Below are 17,836 nucleotides of genomic sequence, written 5' to 3'. Positions count from 1 at the left end.
AACATGACGTGTTCTTCCTAGGAAGATGGTAGATTGAATGTATTTTATTCAGGCAATGTTCTAGGGATCTACTGTATGTCTTGTCACCAATGCTAAAAGATCTGCAGATTGCCTCTGCAGAAAGCTTTTGCTGACTATATAGGTTAGGGTTAATGACAGTATAAAGTTGTCGCTTTCTACCAAATAAAATGCTTACATTGAAAATAGATAGAAAAACAGATTTAAAAACATATATTTAAAAACAGCATTGGTCTGTTTAGATTTGGTTTCTTGGACAAGCCGTCAAGCCAAGAGGATTGACAGAGCATCTGCAAACAAAATACACAGTATGACAACTCCTGAATTATTAATCCAAATATCTTTTGTGGATATCTCTCAATTTTCTTATTTTGATCAGTCTAGTTCTGATGCAGCAATTTTAAAACTTTTGTAAGACTGAAATTTGACTTTTAAAAGAATGAGTTTTTTGGCAATTTATTCAATTTAACATTTGTTATTTGGATTATTCTTGATACAATTGTGGCCTATAAAGTTCCACATCTGGTAGAGGTTTTGGAGGAAACGGTTAAGGCTCCTAAGCCAGTAAAACTATTTGTAAAAGTTGAAGGAATTTGATGAAATTGATATTAATCATTTAGACAATTTTTGGAATAATAATTTGGAACATACTTTTTAAATAAATAAATAAATGGTAAGTTGCTTAAAACAATTTAAACTATCTGTTTTTGATGTTAGGATGAGGTTAGTACTGCATAAATTTTTATTTTGCAAATATTGGATATTGCAGAGTATATTTAATACATGTTAGCTGTAATAGCTTTCCTTTGGAGGTAGAAACTGGAAGCATAAACTACAAAAAGTAGGTCTGTTCCCTTATTGTCACATTTTGGAATGAAATCCACTTGGGTTTTTAACATGATTTTAGATTTCTTGTTGAATGTCAAGGAGATACACATGTCCTTGTTGGCTCTCGTCCCAGTATTTGGAACCTATTAGTTATCAAGATTGGTGAAATTATTGTGGGGGCTAGCCAAAACAATTATTATATAACACTGGAAGGATAAATTTACAACGATCTGCAGTAATAAATTATTGATATGTATTATTTTAACGATTTATGTGAATATTTATTTTTCAACAAAATGACATGGAAGACAAATTCCAAGGAATTTGGTCAAACCTTTGGGGAATTATTTTTGGTGTTAATTGGTAGACCGTGTTTATTTAATTCAATATTATCACACTGTTAGCAATTATACATTTTTGTAAGTATATACGTATGTGGCTATATATTTACGTGTATGCATTTCTATATGTTCTGTGCCTAGACAAGTAGACACACACACACACAGAGAGAGAGAGAGAGAGAGAGAGAGAGAGAGAGAGAGAGAGAGAGAGAGAGAGAGAGAGAGAGAGAGATAACATGCAAAGCATGGTATATATGGGCTCACTATGTCAAACACACACCCACACACAAAACCACATTTTGCCTTATTACATAAGTGTTCGCAGGGGTACCTAAGCTTGGTGATGCAGTGACTAAAACCACTTAGAGAGGGTTGTAAAGCACTATGAAGTGGTATGTAGGTCTTGCTATTTTTATACACATTTGAAAAGTGCAGATGCATTTGCTTGCCTGACATGAATTACGGACATCTGTCATAAAATGTTAAACCAATGACTCTTGCAATGATGTTTGCAATGTTTGGTAATCTATAAACAGATTGACGTCATGTTGTTTATCACAGGCAATAAGAAGGTTAAAAAACATCAGAAGACAAAAACAAATGACTAAATAAAATATAAAATACAAAGATTAAAAACATGCAATCAGCGTAAACATATGCATGAGGGGAATAAACAAACCTGAAACACATTGCAGCTGTTCTGGAATAGAAGTGGTGTCTATAGCCCCTCCTGTCCTTGTCACCTCACAAGTGGACTACTCTAACACATTCTTCATGGGGGCTGCCTTTAAAAAATCTGCAATCTGCAATTAATGCAAAATACTAATGTTAAGCAGGGCATTCCAGTATTCCATGTAACATGCCTTAGTGACTGGCTAGTTTCAGATTGTAATTCAAGGTACAAATGAGATAGCCTTTAAAGTCTGCATTACTTGGGGCCTATGTGTCCCTAAGGTGTGCCACAAAAGAAAGTAGACTGTGGTTACTGATAATGCCCCCGCCCCTGCCAGCAACAAGCCAGTTCTTTATAGAACTCCTCTCCTATAGAACACCTTCCCATTGAGGATAAGGGTCATGCCCTCACATTTAATAATCAGATGTATTGAAAAACATGTGTGGATATGAGTAACTCTCTTTGGCAGAGGTCCCCAAACTTGGCAACTTTAAGACTTGTGGACTTCAGCTCCCAGAGTTGAAGTCCACAAGTCTTTAAGTTGCCAAGTTTGGGGACCTCTGCTCTATGGGATGAATCTTTGTGTTCCCTGATTCATGGAGTCATGGTTTTTATGTCTAACAATATAATAATGGTTGGTGGCATTTGTATTTTGTGTGTGTGTATCAGTATAATACAGTATTGTATTGTATTGTATTGTATTGTATTGTTATATATGTTGCTGCTTAGGATCAGTTGCTTAGAAACTAATGACTAAAGTGGCATAAAGGTGTTTCGATTAAATAAAAAATGGGGAGCCTTTAATCAAACAAATTTGCTCCCAAAGCCCTCTAAAGGAGCCAAGGTTTAATGACTTTCCTGCCCAAATTGTAGAAGAATCCCAGTTTTGTTGCAGGCACATTGTTTCGTATTGCATAATATTTTTTACAAAGATGCTTGATAACCATGAGAGCTGTATGTTAATGAGTGACAACAGCAGACTTGAAATATTCCAAAATTCAGCATGTTGAGTTGTTCCTTTTAAAAGGATTGCTGAAATAGTTCCTCTAAGAGATTTCTGCTAAATATTTCATGCTTTCCCCCAAGCTTTTGGTTATGTAACAGTGGTAAAGAGATCTGTTATTGTCTTGGGTTTGAGTCTGAACATAGTATATTGGAAGCTGGCAGATCGTTATTCTCATGTAGAACTTTCACATGGGAAGATTAAAATAAGGGAGAACTAGGCAATGTAGGCCTGCTGTGTAACCTATAGGAAAAGTGCTTTCCTCATTGATTGAGGACTCATTGGAAAGTCATATGTATCATTCAAGAATTAATGGAATCCTTTTAGTGCGTGCCACAACTATTGATTGTGAAGTAAATAAATTATTTCATGGTTTAATAAAAAATATATAGACTGGGCCTTGGAAAACTTTTTGCATTTCCATGAATAGTATCCATTTCTCTTTCAGGACTGTGGTATACTAGGCCTTTTGAAAACATTAGCAAAGCATTCCTAGCTTAGGTAATAATGCATTGGGGATAGAGATTGCAGAACTAAATAACCCTTTCTATGTAATAATGTAGCAAAACCAGGATATTCTTCTTATTTATCTATAGGCATTTTGATTCTGGATGATCAAATATTCTGTCTTGCAAATATTATTTCCTTCTTTTCTTGTTACTTCTCAAAAGGTGAACAATCTTTCTTGATGTTTTCTCAACAGTGCTTTCGAGCCCTTTGCTGCAAAGGACCTCCACCTCCACGACCAGAATATGACTTGGTTTGCATAGGTCTCAGTGGCTCTGGGAAGACGAGCCTGTTGTCTCAGCTCTGCAGTGAAAATAGAGAAAATATAGTGTCAACTACAGGTGAACTGATGTTTTGTTTTGCCTCTTCAATTATAGGCATTAAATGCAAAAGATCATTTAATGACTGCAACCAGGCATGTCAGGATTGCAGCCATTGAGGAATCAGTGACATGACATCTTGATTAGTGACTCAGTAGCCAACGTTCCAGTCCCAATTATGGTTGCAAGTCAAAAACTATATATAAATGGGAAGCAAACCCCATACTTGCTAGCACTGATGATGTTACCTGTTTGAGTACTGATATGTCTGCAAGTAAACAACCAAGTTCAGGGAATACCAAGGACTTCTGAATTAAAATAATGTAAAATATATTTGCGTACTTTTGTTTTTTTTATCTACCCATTATATAACTTATGGTAACAATTATTAGCACATTTGAATTTACTAACTTAAGCTAACAAGATGCTAATAGATTAACTGAGGAAAATAATGTTAGAGTGAACAAATGTATTGAAAAAAAGTACATGTTTAATTTATTTGTATTTTCAGGTTTTAGCATAAAAGCAGTGCCGTTCCAGAATGCAATATTGAATGTAAAAGAACTTGGAGGTAAAGAACACTATATATCTATAATATGCGCAACTGATGGTAGCTTTTGATTCCTTTGATTTATGACAAGAAGCAATAGTTTTCATACTTATCAACTACCTTTTCACCACTAGGTGTAGTCACTGCCTGGTACAATCTAAAGTAGATTTATCTCAGGAAGAAAGTGAGGAAAAATGTTTAAATAGTAAAAGGTCGGATCAGGGAAATTGACTTTTGAAAAAAGAGATAAGTTAAGAATTGTTGTTGAAGGTGGCTAGATATAGCAGTTTGATACATCGTGCTGAGTTTCCAAGAGATGTATTACTATCAAAATAATGTACAATAAATAACAGTGTTAATCAATACCATGTATAAGATTTGGGACAGATGACACTGCAACAGCTTAATGAAGATTTTGTGTTTCCTTAGTTATAATTTAATTGAACTATATTTCCAGTTAATACAAACCATGAGTAAGTGTAAACAGAAAAAGATGCATTAAAAAGGAGGCTTTATGTTATATATGTTACATGTTGATGAAATTTATCTTTTTTAAAATAATTAGGTAAATATTATCTAAGCATGTAAAAATTTCAGACAAAAGAAAGGCAACTCTTCAGGTGTTCAAAGAACTGCGAGACATTCTACTATCTGATAATTCATTCATAATTATCAGATACAGAATTTTTTTCTTAGAGCTGCTACATTGTACTTAGAATGCACATTTCCCATTATTTACATATTATAGCAAGACTGCCATTCATTATGGATCTTGATATTAGACAGAACTTCTTGAACAAACAGCATCATTGGGAAGTGAAGTCTGATACATATAGAGAACATCAACTTGGGGAATACTAGTCTGGTATTGCTTTCTGAGCACCGATTTGGCTATGTTAGCTGATCTGTTGTATATATTTAGGCTGCCTCTACAGAATCAGCAATTTGGTCCTCAGCTCCACATTTTGAGTTTGGTTTCACTCATAAAGTTTTCATTGCTCATCTAAATTATGTATGTGAAAAATAACTTTGGAAATATGACTCTTTTGATTGGCATCAAAGAAAACATGAAAGCAAAACTATTTTGTGGATTTTTTGTTCTACATACAGGTATTTCTCAGCTTATGTTCAAAACTGGGACTGGAGTCTTCATCGTTGAGCAAAGCAGTCATTAAGTCAGACGCCCATGTAACAGCTTTACTCAACAACCACAATCCCAACTCTCCCAGTTGTGGTTATTAAGTGATCATGCAGTTTGTTATACTGAGTTCTGGGGAGAGGACCCTCTCTTTGCTCAATCATGTCCTTTTTCTGCAGCTGCATGCAACTTCAGCTAATATGGGACATAGCCTTCCTATCAAGCCTGCCTTGTGACATCCTGCAAATGGGTCCCATTCTTGAAAGGGACTCTTTTCCAAATCATGTGATTTGGAAAAAAGGCCCCTCCTAGAGCTAGAAAGCTAATGATCACCATCCTGCTGAAGGATAGAAATCTTTTTTCTGGCACCATCATTCAAGATGTGTAGAAGTTCTAGAACACCATCATTCTAGAAGGCTAAAAGAGTATGCCTCAGGCAGGCTGTAGAAATGGAACTCGGAAGTCCATTTCTGCAGCTCAGTGGAGGAGCTGAGCCAGAGTGCAGAAACAGCGCTTGGATCTTCAGGATACAAGTCTCATTTTCTGCAGCCTGATGGAGTAGCCAAGCTTCCCTCCATGCATGAAGTAGAACACCTCTACTGTGCTGCAAAAATGAAGCTTATGCCTTCTGGATCCAAGACTCATTTGTCTAGACCAGTGGAGGGACTGAGCTTCACTTAGGAGGCAGCCAGCCCCCAGAGATGAGAGGGAGATTTTAACAAGCGACAGCAGCTTTCAACCTTCCCTGCTGGCTTCCCCATTGACTTTCTGGGAAGTAAGCAGAGAATATTGCAAATAGTGATCACATGATCGTGGAGCACTTGGGAACTGGTTGTAAGTGTGAACACTTTGCCAAGCAAAAAATGTGGCCTTATGACTACAGAGGGTGGCACAAAATTTTATGGCTGGAAATGCTCAACGGGGCATACAGAACGTAGCAACAGAACTTAGACCTATTTACTTTACAGCTTTCTCTAACCGGTTTACAGAGTCAGCATATTTTCCCCAATAATCTGGTCCTCATTTTACCAACCTTGGGTTTAAACCAGTGGTGGGTTTCAAAATCTTTTACAACCTCTTCTGTAGGTGTGGCCTGCTTTGTGGGAGTGGCTTACCGGCCACGTGACTGGGTGGGAGTGGCTTGCCGGCCATGTGACCTGGTGGGAGTGGTTTGCCAGCCATGTGACTGGGTGGGCATGGCCAACTTGTAAAATGTGGTGAAACTCACTTAACAACGCTCTTGCTTAGCAACCAAAATATTGGCTCAGAAACTCTGGCATTTGAAGCATGCAGCTTTAAAGCTGTCAAGTTACATGACCCTTGCACCCCTAACCCTTTAGAAAAAAACCCCAGGGGTGTTCAAACTTGACAGCTTTAAGACTTGTGGACTTCAACTCCCAGAATTCCTCCTCTCGCTCTTCATCTTGATGATGTGCAGACAGGCGGGGGTGGATTTGTGGAACCTCTTCTATAGAAGAGGTTAGAACGGGCAGGAACCCACCCCTGCTGTAACTTGGGTGTAGGACAAGGGCGAAGATTCGTTCTTTGAACTTGTGGGTTGATTTCCAAACATTTTGTTGCCACGGAGTTCAGAAATCAACCCACAAGCTCAGAGAACAAATCTTAATTATTCAACCATGTTTTATGAAGGCATTGGATAAATACCCAATTTAGTGCTGAGTAGTTCTATAAAAACAAAATTTCTTTGCTGAATAATGCAAATTGATTAAATAAAGCATAGAAGAGAAGTCAGCAAAAGAGTTTCAGAGAGAAGTGAAGGAACATATTTTAAAAAGCAAGAGAGTGAATTTTAATTTTGTTTTTTTTTTAAGATGAAAAAGCTACAGCTGAAAAATATAATCAGTGAAAAAATTGGCAGAAGTAAATATTTTTAGGGATATGGATAGTGAGGGAGAGCCATCAGACTAGAAACTAGAAGCCCATTTCCTATAATGTTGATATGCAATTTTCTAATAGTGTAATAAATTAAAATACGATAAAAAGAAAGCATTGAAACGTAATTCTGATATGCCTAAACAAGATGTATGCAAACTTGTGCTGTATGTCTTCTGATTAATATTCATGCTTGTTTTTTATTTGATAATTACCAAAGGGGCTGACAATATCAGAAAATACTGGAGTCGCTACTATCAAGGATCTCAAGGAGTAATATTTGTATTAGACAGTGCTTCTTCAGAAGACGATTTAGAAATTGCTAGGAATGAACTGCATTCTGCGCTGCAGCATCCACAATTATGCACTTTGCCATTTTTAATATTGGCCAATCATCAAGACAAGCCAGCCGCTCGCTCAGTACAAGAGGTATGTTTTGTTCTGCAACAACATGTGTGTTACTAATTGTTTGAATGCAATAATGGTAAAGGCATGACTGTATGTATATCTGATGCACATGTAGAGTCTGTAAAGTTTGGATGAACATAATTCTTAATGAATGAAGAAAAGATACTTTTAACTGTCTACGCTAAGGATTGCCTATGTGTATTGTGTTTTTTTTAATCTGTGTGAAGTTTCTCTACTTCTATCTTACTACCTTAACATTTTCTTTTATATATCCTTAACAAATATATTTCTTAAAATTTATTTAAAAGTATTAGATTTTTACTTGTTAAAGCTTCCACTTTTAAAAATCTAGCATATGTCTATATTGGTTAGCTCTTAACTCAAACTCGGCCCCACTTTAAGGAGAATTAAAAGCATTTGGAACAAATTCAAAGAAGGGCAAAGAAGATGATGGCCAATATTCACTTCTTGAAAATTCAAACTTCAGTAAACCTGACACTGAATTTTTAATAATATTACTTCATATAAAAAGTTGACAATCAGTAGCATTCCAATATAGGACTGGGAAAAATTTGTTCGAATCTATTGAGAATTGCTATAAATCACTGTTGAATATACTGAACAAATATACAAAGTATACAAACACAACAGCTAGATAAAGGTGGCAGCTTTTCATATCCAAGGACATTAAAAAAATTAAACCATATATTCAGTCTAATTTTACAGCAACATCAAAAATGATTCCACTTACAAGAGGCAAACAATTATATGATCTGTATACCTTAATTAAGTATACAGATCATATGAAGATATGTATTAATTCCTAATTAGTTCTAATATTCTCTGTGATTAATGCACAAAGCAAATGATGCACAGAAAAGAATCCTTTTATTGAAACAATGGCTTCTACCACTTTCTGAGCAAAGATTTTCTAGTCACATTTCGGGGGGGGGGGTCCTTATGGTATGAAAAGCAAAAAGTGAAACAAAATTTAGGATAAAAAGAGTGAAAACTCCTGAATCTGTGCTTCTGATTCTTTGTCTTTTCCCCTGGTAACAGCGACTCTGAACGTGTTTTTCTGAAAAACAAAAAAAACCCAGGGAGCAACTTGTTTGAATAGCAAACAATGCAGTGAGAGGCCATGTCTTTGCGTGCATCTGAATGTATTTCTTTGGTAGTACTGATACCAATATTCAGGCAGATTCATATTAGATGAAGTCATTCTTGCTGCTAGGAGGTATAATACTTTAAAATTCGGCCTTATCTATTACTTTTATATAGGCACAATATTAAGTAGTTGTTCCTCATGAAGGGATTCAAGGCTTTAGTGTTGGCATAATTGTGATTTATTTCAGAAATAATGATTGCAGAAGCATTCTCAATCTGACAAGGTGTATAAAATGTTGAGTAATAGTTACCGAAATTTTTTTGCCTCAAATGCTGTAGGAGCCAAGAAGATTCCACAGACAGCTGTTCGTGATGTTCACTTGTGGGAGTTATAAGCAAGGTTTCCAAACTGCGTGGGGAAACTGTTAAAATTGTATGATGTAAACTATTTATCCAAACCATTAGGAAAAGAACCACATGTAACTATTTGAAACTTACGCAAAATCGCAATACTGTTTGCTTATATGAAAAAAAAAATGCCTGATTTGTTTTTCAGCTACACTAGTTTTACAGTGTGTTTAAGAGTAAGTTTATAATTGCTTTATTCAGTTGTTTCCATTTATCTTTTTAAAATCCAACATTTTTATTGTAATAAAATAAGCTAACATTTTGGAAATACATTGATTTGCATTATAGATATCTCACAAGAGAAAAGTGAGATGCATAAGAGAAAAGGAGAGATTCTTCCCCTTACTTTGGGAAGAAATTTAACATTTAATTTTCAAATAAACTGATTTGGACATCAAAGAAATGATGATTCAAGAAATATGATTTTCTATATGTGCAAATCAAATGTCACTCAAATCAAGGAATTACTTGGTAACCAGTATAATATATATAATAAAGTTCTGGAAGTATTGCACTTGTCTCCTTGCAATGAGATCATCTGCTTCAATGTAAAATTAGACTGCTTCTGAAAAATTATCTTATTTTAGTATTCTCATTTGTCCCCACATAGGTTTTTAATATGTGATGTCTTTATTGTTACAAACCAAGTGGGGACAACTTAAATCTACTTTTAAGTTTCAAGAAAGCTTTTGTTTGCACAATGCCCTGTTGTTCATCTGTGTATGTTGCCTTATTTCTTTACTACATTAAATTCCAAATTCTCACTTTTGATGTATTATGGAAGAAGATAGATTTTTAGAATAGATTTGGAATGCGAAGTTCCAGTCCTTATTATGAGTGGCTTAGGAGCAATGACTTTTTGGATGAAATCAATTTGGCTTTGGTTTATTAATTTGGGGGGGGGGGGGGAAATCTTTGCAATCTTACAGCCAAGACCATAGCTGTTTTCTTGGCATCCAAATAGATCAGTTGATGGGGCTGTATGATGAGCAAAGTGTAGGCTTTTTCCCAGTTAATTAAGCATTCCATTTTCTGCTAATTACTATAATGCAGACTTTGTTTTGAATGGCATCCAAGAACCTTTGTCTGAATGGTTCTATAATGCTGTCTAGGAAGCTCTTATAGATACCCATTGAAAATGTACTCCATTGAAAATCCATCTGGGCTGTGTGCTCCCCCCCCCCTTTAATTGCCTGTTCAGAGGGTTTTTTTTTTCTTGTCAGTTCACAGATTTGTGTATGTCGCAAACTTCTCCATTCTGGGGAGCTTGATTTTTATCTAGGTATTCATTCTTCCATCAGTACTGAGTTTGCATTTAATCATTTTTATTTTATTTGGGGGTTTTTGATTTTTAATTTTTTTCTTCTTTTGTGTCTGCAGAGTCCCATTGCTCATGATTCACTCTGTTTATTCATTATTTACCTTTTTGGTTATCCATTATATAACTTTTGAGATTTTGATAGCATGTTGTGTTTAAAAGTAAAAATGATTTCTGTTTCACTATCCTATTAGTTGATTAAGTATAACTGATATTGTGAAAATCATCATCATACTAATGAACTACATAGAACTAGGTTTCGTAAGATTATCTGGACTGGAACCCATCACTTTTGCAAGGTTTTGAATTTCCTTGGCCAAGATAGCAATCCCCTCCCTTTTATACATCTTACCCGGTCCTAATCATATGCAGTTTCTACCCTCTTTATTATTATCCCTTGATTGATCTATTTACTGAGTCATGTCAGGCTCATGTAAATCAACAGACCACTGATCTAAATAAGCCATTGAGCTTCTATTACAGATATTAGTATCCAGTATGCATTTTGGGCTAGACTACCTTAGATGCTAATGACTTTGTGTGCCTATCTATATTCAGTACAGTATTAATGAAGCTGTCACCTTGAGAATGAATAAGGGGTTGTTTTAAAAACAAAGTAAATGCCAGTTGTCATTTGTCACATCCTTGAGGTTTTTTTTTTTTAAGACTTTGGATGCATTCAGAAGTGGACATTCTGAATATGTTCAGCATCATTTCTTCCGAGAAATAATTTTTCTGAAGAGAATAAATCAAGAGTGATATAAGTTGAACATTTTTCTTGCTTGTGTTCATTTTGATTGCATTGCCATCTAAAGGTTGGCATGTTCTATTTGATAGAATAGAGTCACCCAATAAAATCTGATCTATAGTAGGAATGAGCAGCCTTTTAGAAGCAATTTGGAAAAGGTGCCTCCTAGGGTGTGAGACCATCTGCCCGTCTACAGCTGCCCTGCGATCCTGGGAAAACCCACAGCTTCTTTAGAGTTGCAGACAGGTGCAGGTGCTCCAAAGACATTTGTAGAGTCTAGTCTGTAGCATGTTACAATCTGACCTGTTCATTTGAACAGCTTAAAGAAGTAGAGGTGATGGGAAGTTTGCAATAAGCTCCTGTTAAAATGATGATTTTAGGATGCTGAAAAACATCTCGGTTGTTTGTAGATAAGACTTGCAACAATACATGCACGTGAAGCGTGTGGTAAAAGACACAGAAGGGATATGAGGAAACAGAATGTGATGGAGATGGTGTCTGACCTAAAGTGTAGCAGAAGAAAACAATGGAATTGCAAAAAAGAACCAATAAAATGGGTGGACAGCAAGGTGGTTACATTAAGTGTTTTGAGAACACATCACTGGACTTAACTGATAGAATATACTTAATATGAGTCTAAGAATAAATAAAGGCAAGAGTTGTGGAAATGATAATAGGGGTATATAGCTAGATAAATGACTCCAGAAAAAGTAGATTAAAGAAAATTAAAGTGTCCAAACCAGGAGCCAATACTGATTTGAGGACAAAAAAAACAGTAACAGTCCATGGAATAAAAGGAGAGAAATGGATATGAATTGCAAGTAGAGATTTTAGGGGCTGCTTCAGGTTTCACTGAAATTTGGAATCTTTATTTGTATTAAGACTATAAATCAAAATATGTTAATAGCATCATAGTAACTTGATTCACATAAAGATACCTGTAAGAGAGATATAACATGTTAATTTCTGTTTTCTAGAAACTGACCAAAGGATTTTATTTCAAGAAACAGAAACTAAACTGCATTTATGTTAGTGTGTCTTTTATGTTTAAGCAATGCTCATTGCTCATTGTTCACTAGCTACCACAGAGAACCAATAGCCAATGGCATTTTTTTTTGCAAAATGTTGTATTTCATTACAATAGACTATTATTTACTTTCAAGATCGATAGTTATAAAATTTAAAGGGATAAATTGCCAGCAAGAGATTAGTACTGTTGTAACTATGGCCACTTTCATAGTTCATGTGAATATAAGAGAAAGCTTAGTAAAGTTATCCAGTTTCTTTATGGCACAAGAGCCTGTTGAATATTATGCATCATGGTAAGTGAGGTCATGATTTTAAAAAAACTGTAAGAGTTTGATGATCTATTTGTCAATGTTGATTAACAAGTAACAAAGCTTATTTGTTTTTTGTTGTGTTTTTTAAAAGTATGGCTTATCATGAGGTAATCAACAGCTCAAGAACTCTTTTATTTTGGTTTCTTGAATACCCTTTGACTATCATTGAAAATAACAGAATCAGCATGGTCTCCTGAAACTTTGAGGTGGAGAATACCCAATGGTTATAGTATAAACCTAAAATAAATGTTACACAGTTAAAAGTAGTGGGAAAACACCTCCCAAATACATCTAAATATTTGAAATAACCATTTGAAATACCTATTTCCCAGGAGGAGGAGAGGGGAAGGAGGAGGCTTAGTTACTAAGACCTTAGCTATTAAAAATGGGCAGTAAAGCTATAGCTTAGTAGTTTGAATATTCTCCATGGAATTCATCTTGTGAGATTTGAATCTGAGTTATTCTACTTTACATTTCAACCGATTACATTTTGCTGTAGACCAGGGGTGTCCAAACTAGGGAACTTTAAGACTTGTGGACTTCAACTCCCAGAATTCCCCAGCCAGCATGGCTGGCTAGGGAATTCTGGGAGTTGAAGTCCACAAGTCTTAAAGTTCCCAAGTTTGGACACCCCTGCTGTAGACAAATAGAACTGCAGAACACATTTGATAATCTACTGTAGTTTTGATAATTTAGCTTCAGTTTTGGTGCTGAACCTGGCCATCTATGTAGAAAGGTGAATAACTTTTATTTACTGAGGTTGTTTTTGATTAAAATGTTTTTAATCAAAAACAACAGGCCAGTGAAAACAAAAGTGAAAAAGTAGCACAATCAGTTTTGTAATATGAGTATTTGGTAGATTCACCTGAAGATCCTCCATGACATTGAGTTATCCGGGAAATGCGCATGAATGCAACTGTGCAAATTCAGCATTGAAAAAGAATCTATATTGACAATATGTGCATGTACTATAACTAATTCATTCTGTAACAGGGAGTTCCAACAATAAAATGAAATATGGCAGAGTTCTGTTCAGATTTGTAAGGCTGCCATCCTATGTTTTTTATAAATTCAGAACAGTAGAAGTACACACCGGTACTTATTTGGCTGTATTAATCATTTAGATAGTGCATCCTACTATAAAAATAATTTACTATATTATGCTTACTTAAAAAAAAAGCCCTAAAAGATGAACATGTGTTTATTTCCATATTTTAACCTGCAAAATACCCCTCACAAACTGTATTAATCGGTAAGTGCTTCTGTCAAGTGGGCAGTATTGAATTTTTGAATTAAACATAATGCTAGGGGCAATGTCTGTCCCATTATTCTGAAATGAAGTCTGTCTAGTGTATAATGGCACTTTGTTAAAGGAATAACAAATCACTCTTCTCTCTCAGTGATTCAGTGGCAGACACATACACCCTCTGAGAAATGTGATGTACTTCCTATCTGCCATCTGTGAACAATCTTTGTAAGACTACAATGTAGTAATGCATATAATTAAATTCTTGAAATGATTTTGCTAATACTGCATTGAATACTACTTCAGCATTAAATTGGAGATTATTTTATTTTGTACATAGTTGAAATGTTCCGAAAATCTTGGGCAACATAGGGCCCTTTGCCTAATTTCAAAAGCTCCATGCAAAGGATTTCTGAGATGGCAGGACTGATCTTTTGGGCTTATTTAGCTTCTTACTGTGTGCAGAGGAATAGAGGAGAAGATGCTGTCAGAAAAGCAAAAAAGGCAAAGATCGAAAAAAATAACAAGTTAACCTACCCACTGAAGGTAATGAAGCCTTTAATTGATTAACTCTAAGAGGACCCTTATCTGGAAAAATACATCAAAAAGACATATTTTTATGCAGAGATATTAGATTTGAAACACTTGAAATCTAGGCAAGCACATGAAAAATCAGAAACATAATATTTAAAAGATCTGGAAAAGATTTGATATCTGTTTAACAGTACATTTATCTCTATAATGTGAATAAATAGTATTTGCTAATACAAGCAGTGTTAACATTTACTGGCTACAATAACCGTTTTTAATCCTCTATGACAGGGGTGTCCAAACTTGGCAACTTTAAGACTTGTGGACTTCAACTCCCAGAATTCCCCAGCCAGGTGGCTGGGGAATTCTGGGAGTTGAAGTCCACAAGTCTTAAAGTTGCCAAGTTTGGACACCCCTGCTCTATGATCTCTTAAATGTAGGAATCCTTTTTGAGTTTGTAGGGAATGACAAAATTTAGTTGAGGTTTGTCAGATTCAGTTAACACTTCTGTCTCCAATTGTAACTCCGCTTTGCCATCCTATGCTGTGTTAAGGCTTTATCATTATCTTTTGCAAAGCCAAATCAATAAATGAATGGGAGAATTTTTATGCAACCATGATTAATCCTTCATTCCAAGATTGGTATTTCTTCCCCAACATGTTCCCTTCATTCACTTAGGCTTTGAAAGAACTTCCATTTGCACCTAAACTGCAGAGAGTTTGAATGGATGAGATTCTGGAGAGCCATGGCACCTGTTTGGTTGGTGAACCTAATAGAAATCTATTACCATGCCTTGAAATTTTGCAGTTTGTTTTGCACGTATAGTAAAGATAAAGGTTCCCCTCGCACATATGTGCTAGTCGTTCCCAACTCTACGGGACGGGGCTGATCTCCATTTCAAAGCCGAAGAGCTAGCACTGTCAGAAGATGTCCCCGTGATCATGTGGCCGGCATGACTAAAGGCCAAAGGTGCACGGTGTTTCCTTCCCACCAAAGGTGGTCACTATTTTTCTACTTGTATCTTTACATGCTTTTAAACTGCTAGGTTGGCAGAAGCTTGGACAAGTAACAGGAGATTACTCTATTGCATGGCGCTAGGGATTCGAACCACTGAACTGCCGACCTTTCTGATTGACAAGCTCACCATCTTAGCCACTGAGCCACCACATCCCTTTTGCATGTATACACACTGCTACACACTGCTAAATCAATATCTCTAAAATTTCCAGGAATTAATATTCTATTCAGCTTCAATTTTTAGCCGTATTGAGAGAATGTAATATATAATCTGAAATTTTGCTTCTCTGGATGGAAAAGCTATTCTTACAAAAGATAGAAAACCTTTTCTTATACTTCAGTCGACAAATGCATTTTTATAGCTAATTTTCAGCAGCCTTTTCCAACCTAGTCCTCAGACGCGTTGAGTCACAAATGTCAACATTCCCCATTAGCATGGCTGTTCCTTACTTTTTCCGTAGATATAGGAAGATGAATTTCAGATTGCTCTTTTTGGACAAACAAGTATAGGATCCTTTTTTCATTCAGAAATACATTAATTGTTTTGAAAATTAAGCGTTAAGGCAGTAATACCAAAAAATATATTTAAATTACAGCAGCTGTGAATTTTCTTACAATAACTGGTTTTAAAAAAACTACTGGGCCATGTTTATGGAAGTGAATAAGAAGTTTACTGAACATTTTGACTGAAAAATATGATTCAGTAATTTCTCTGTCAAAAAAGCAATCTGCTCTTTTAATTTAATACAGGCTTGTGGCTTCAGCAGTAGGAAACTTATAGATACTAAAGCAGAAATAAAGCAATAACTGCATAGTTTTTTTGTTCTGTAGTTGAAAGGCAATAAGATAACAATTGTCATATAGTTTTGTTTTGTTTTATTGTTAAATGTGTAGATGCCTGATATACAGACTTTGGGCGCATCATAACATCTTGCAAATTATGGAAAGTACTTACCTGCTGTCGCTTGTTCCATCTGGGAGGCCCATGAAGTTTTTACAGTACATGTTCTTACCCAACCGTTTGACGTCTAGAGTTTTCAGACAATGATTTCCATTTCCTTCCTTCAATCTAGCCAATAATTGCTCTGATTAGTGATTATATGAATCATCATCACACCTGAATGCACCAGGTTGCAAATCTTAATTTAAAATAAAACAATTTAGTTCATTATTGAGAAAAGGCTCCCTCTGATATTCTTGAAGCCATCTTAAATGTAGCGGTAGCTCTAAGTACAGTATCTTAGACTCAAGCTCTGGGAACTCCACAGATTTTGTAGAATGCTACTTCATTGCCTATGCTTTCATTTGCTGAAGTCTTAATTTTGTTATGTATTCTCACAAGATGAGTTTCTTTATTGAAGAAAAACTTTGACTTACTTGAAACCACATGTAACGAATAATTATACACTATAATTTGGACTTAAGAAATGATTGATTAATGAGTTCTGTGACTCTACAATTGAAACAGAATATATCTTAACAGGAGTACTTTATAAGACCTTGGTTTTTGTGAGACCACCTCTAAGATTCCTGGTGAGTAGAGGGCAGTGCCAGAGGCCAGCATATGTTTTCATAAATAAATAAAAAAGCCTGAAAATGCTAACATGTCATTTTCCATATTTGGAAGAAGCCCACCAGTTCTGTATAGTTGCATATTAAACAAGAAAAAAAATACTATTATTGGTTTTGATTCGTGATTTAGAAAATTTTGGAAGAAAAAGATTTCCCCCCCTTTCTTCCTTTTGATCATTGATCTGCATGACCCCATGCTTACGCCTTTTTTTCCCCTTCATTTGGCATGGGTGGGGTTTTTTTTGTTTTTTGTTTTTTTTAAAGTGTAGCTCTCATTTGAGAACTTCAGGCAGTTCCACTTCACTAATCTGTGATCTAATGAGCAATAATGTGGGGTTACAGTGAACATTTTGTTTGCTTTGATGGGAGGATGGCTAGACAGAGTGGGAGAGAAAATGTGTCTGTGAGGAGGAGAAGAAGAGTGATTGAACAGTGTGAAAAAAAGACTTGTTAGATCATGATAGCCTGATTTATTTCACAGTGGGTCAGAAAAGGCTGTAGCAAACTACAATTTGTTTGCTAGGTTTAAAACCTTGTTGTCCAAAGCATGTTGATTTCTGAGAGTATAAACCTGGCAATTCTACCTGTGGGAAAAAAAATATTCCAAAGCTATTCTGAGTCTGCCGTTCCTTAAAGTCTTATAAAATATTGGGTCTAATGGAAAGTTTTATTTTAATTACAAAAATAGCATTTGCATATTAGGTTCATGCTTGACTGATTTTAAGTCCATTTGAATGAAAAGGAAAACCAAGGATTAAAACGCTATTCTGCTTTCAGGTCAATCACCATGTACTCATGTTACTGATTTTTAAATCCAGAAGGAAAGAATACCAATAGTGAGGGAACCATAATGTAGCTGCTTTATTGCTG

At 35.5% G+C, this 17,836-nt stretch overlaps 1 protein-coding gene across 6 annotated transcripts in view; it reads left to right on the top strand.

The window, feature by feature from the left end:
- Positions 1-17,836, top strand: part of ARL15 (ARF like GTPase 15) — a 160,780-nt gene that overhangs the window by 69,150 nt on the left and 73,794 nt on the right. For 5 of the 6 annotated variants that reach the window (XM_081945811.1, XM_081945814.1, XM_081945813.1 and 2 more), the window contains 3 exons: positions 3,567-3,711; positions 4,202-4,261; positions 7,492-7,700. In XM_081945811.1, coding sequence (XP_081801937.1) covers positions 3,567-3,711; positions 4,202-4,261; positions 7,492-7,700 — 414 coding nt within the window. Of the gene's footprint in view, positions 1-3,566; positions 3,712-4,201; positions 4,262-7,491; positions 7,701-9,125; positions 9,266-17,836 lie in introns of all 6 variants that reach the window. The other variant, XR_014174788.1, reaches the window with a different exon arrangement.

Source organism: Natrix helvetica (genome assembly GCF_964273705.1).
Source record: "Natrix helvetica genome assembly, chromosome: 2".
Lineage (NCBI taxonomy): Eukaryota > Metazoa > Chordata > Lepidosauria > Squamata > Natricidae > Natrix > Natrix helvetica.
This window is presented reverse-complemented; position numbering and strand designations above follow the sequence as displayed.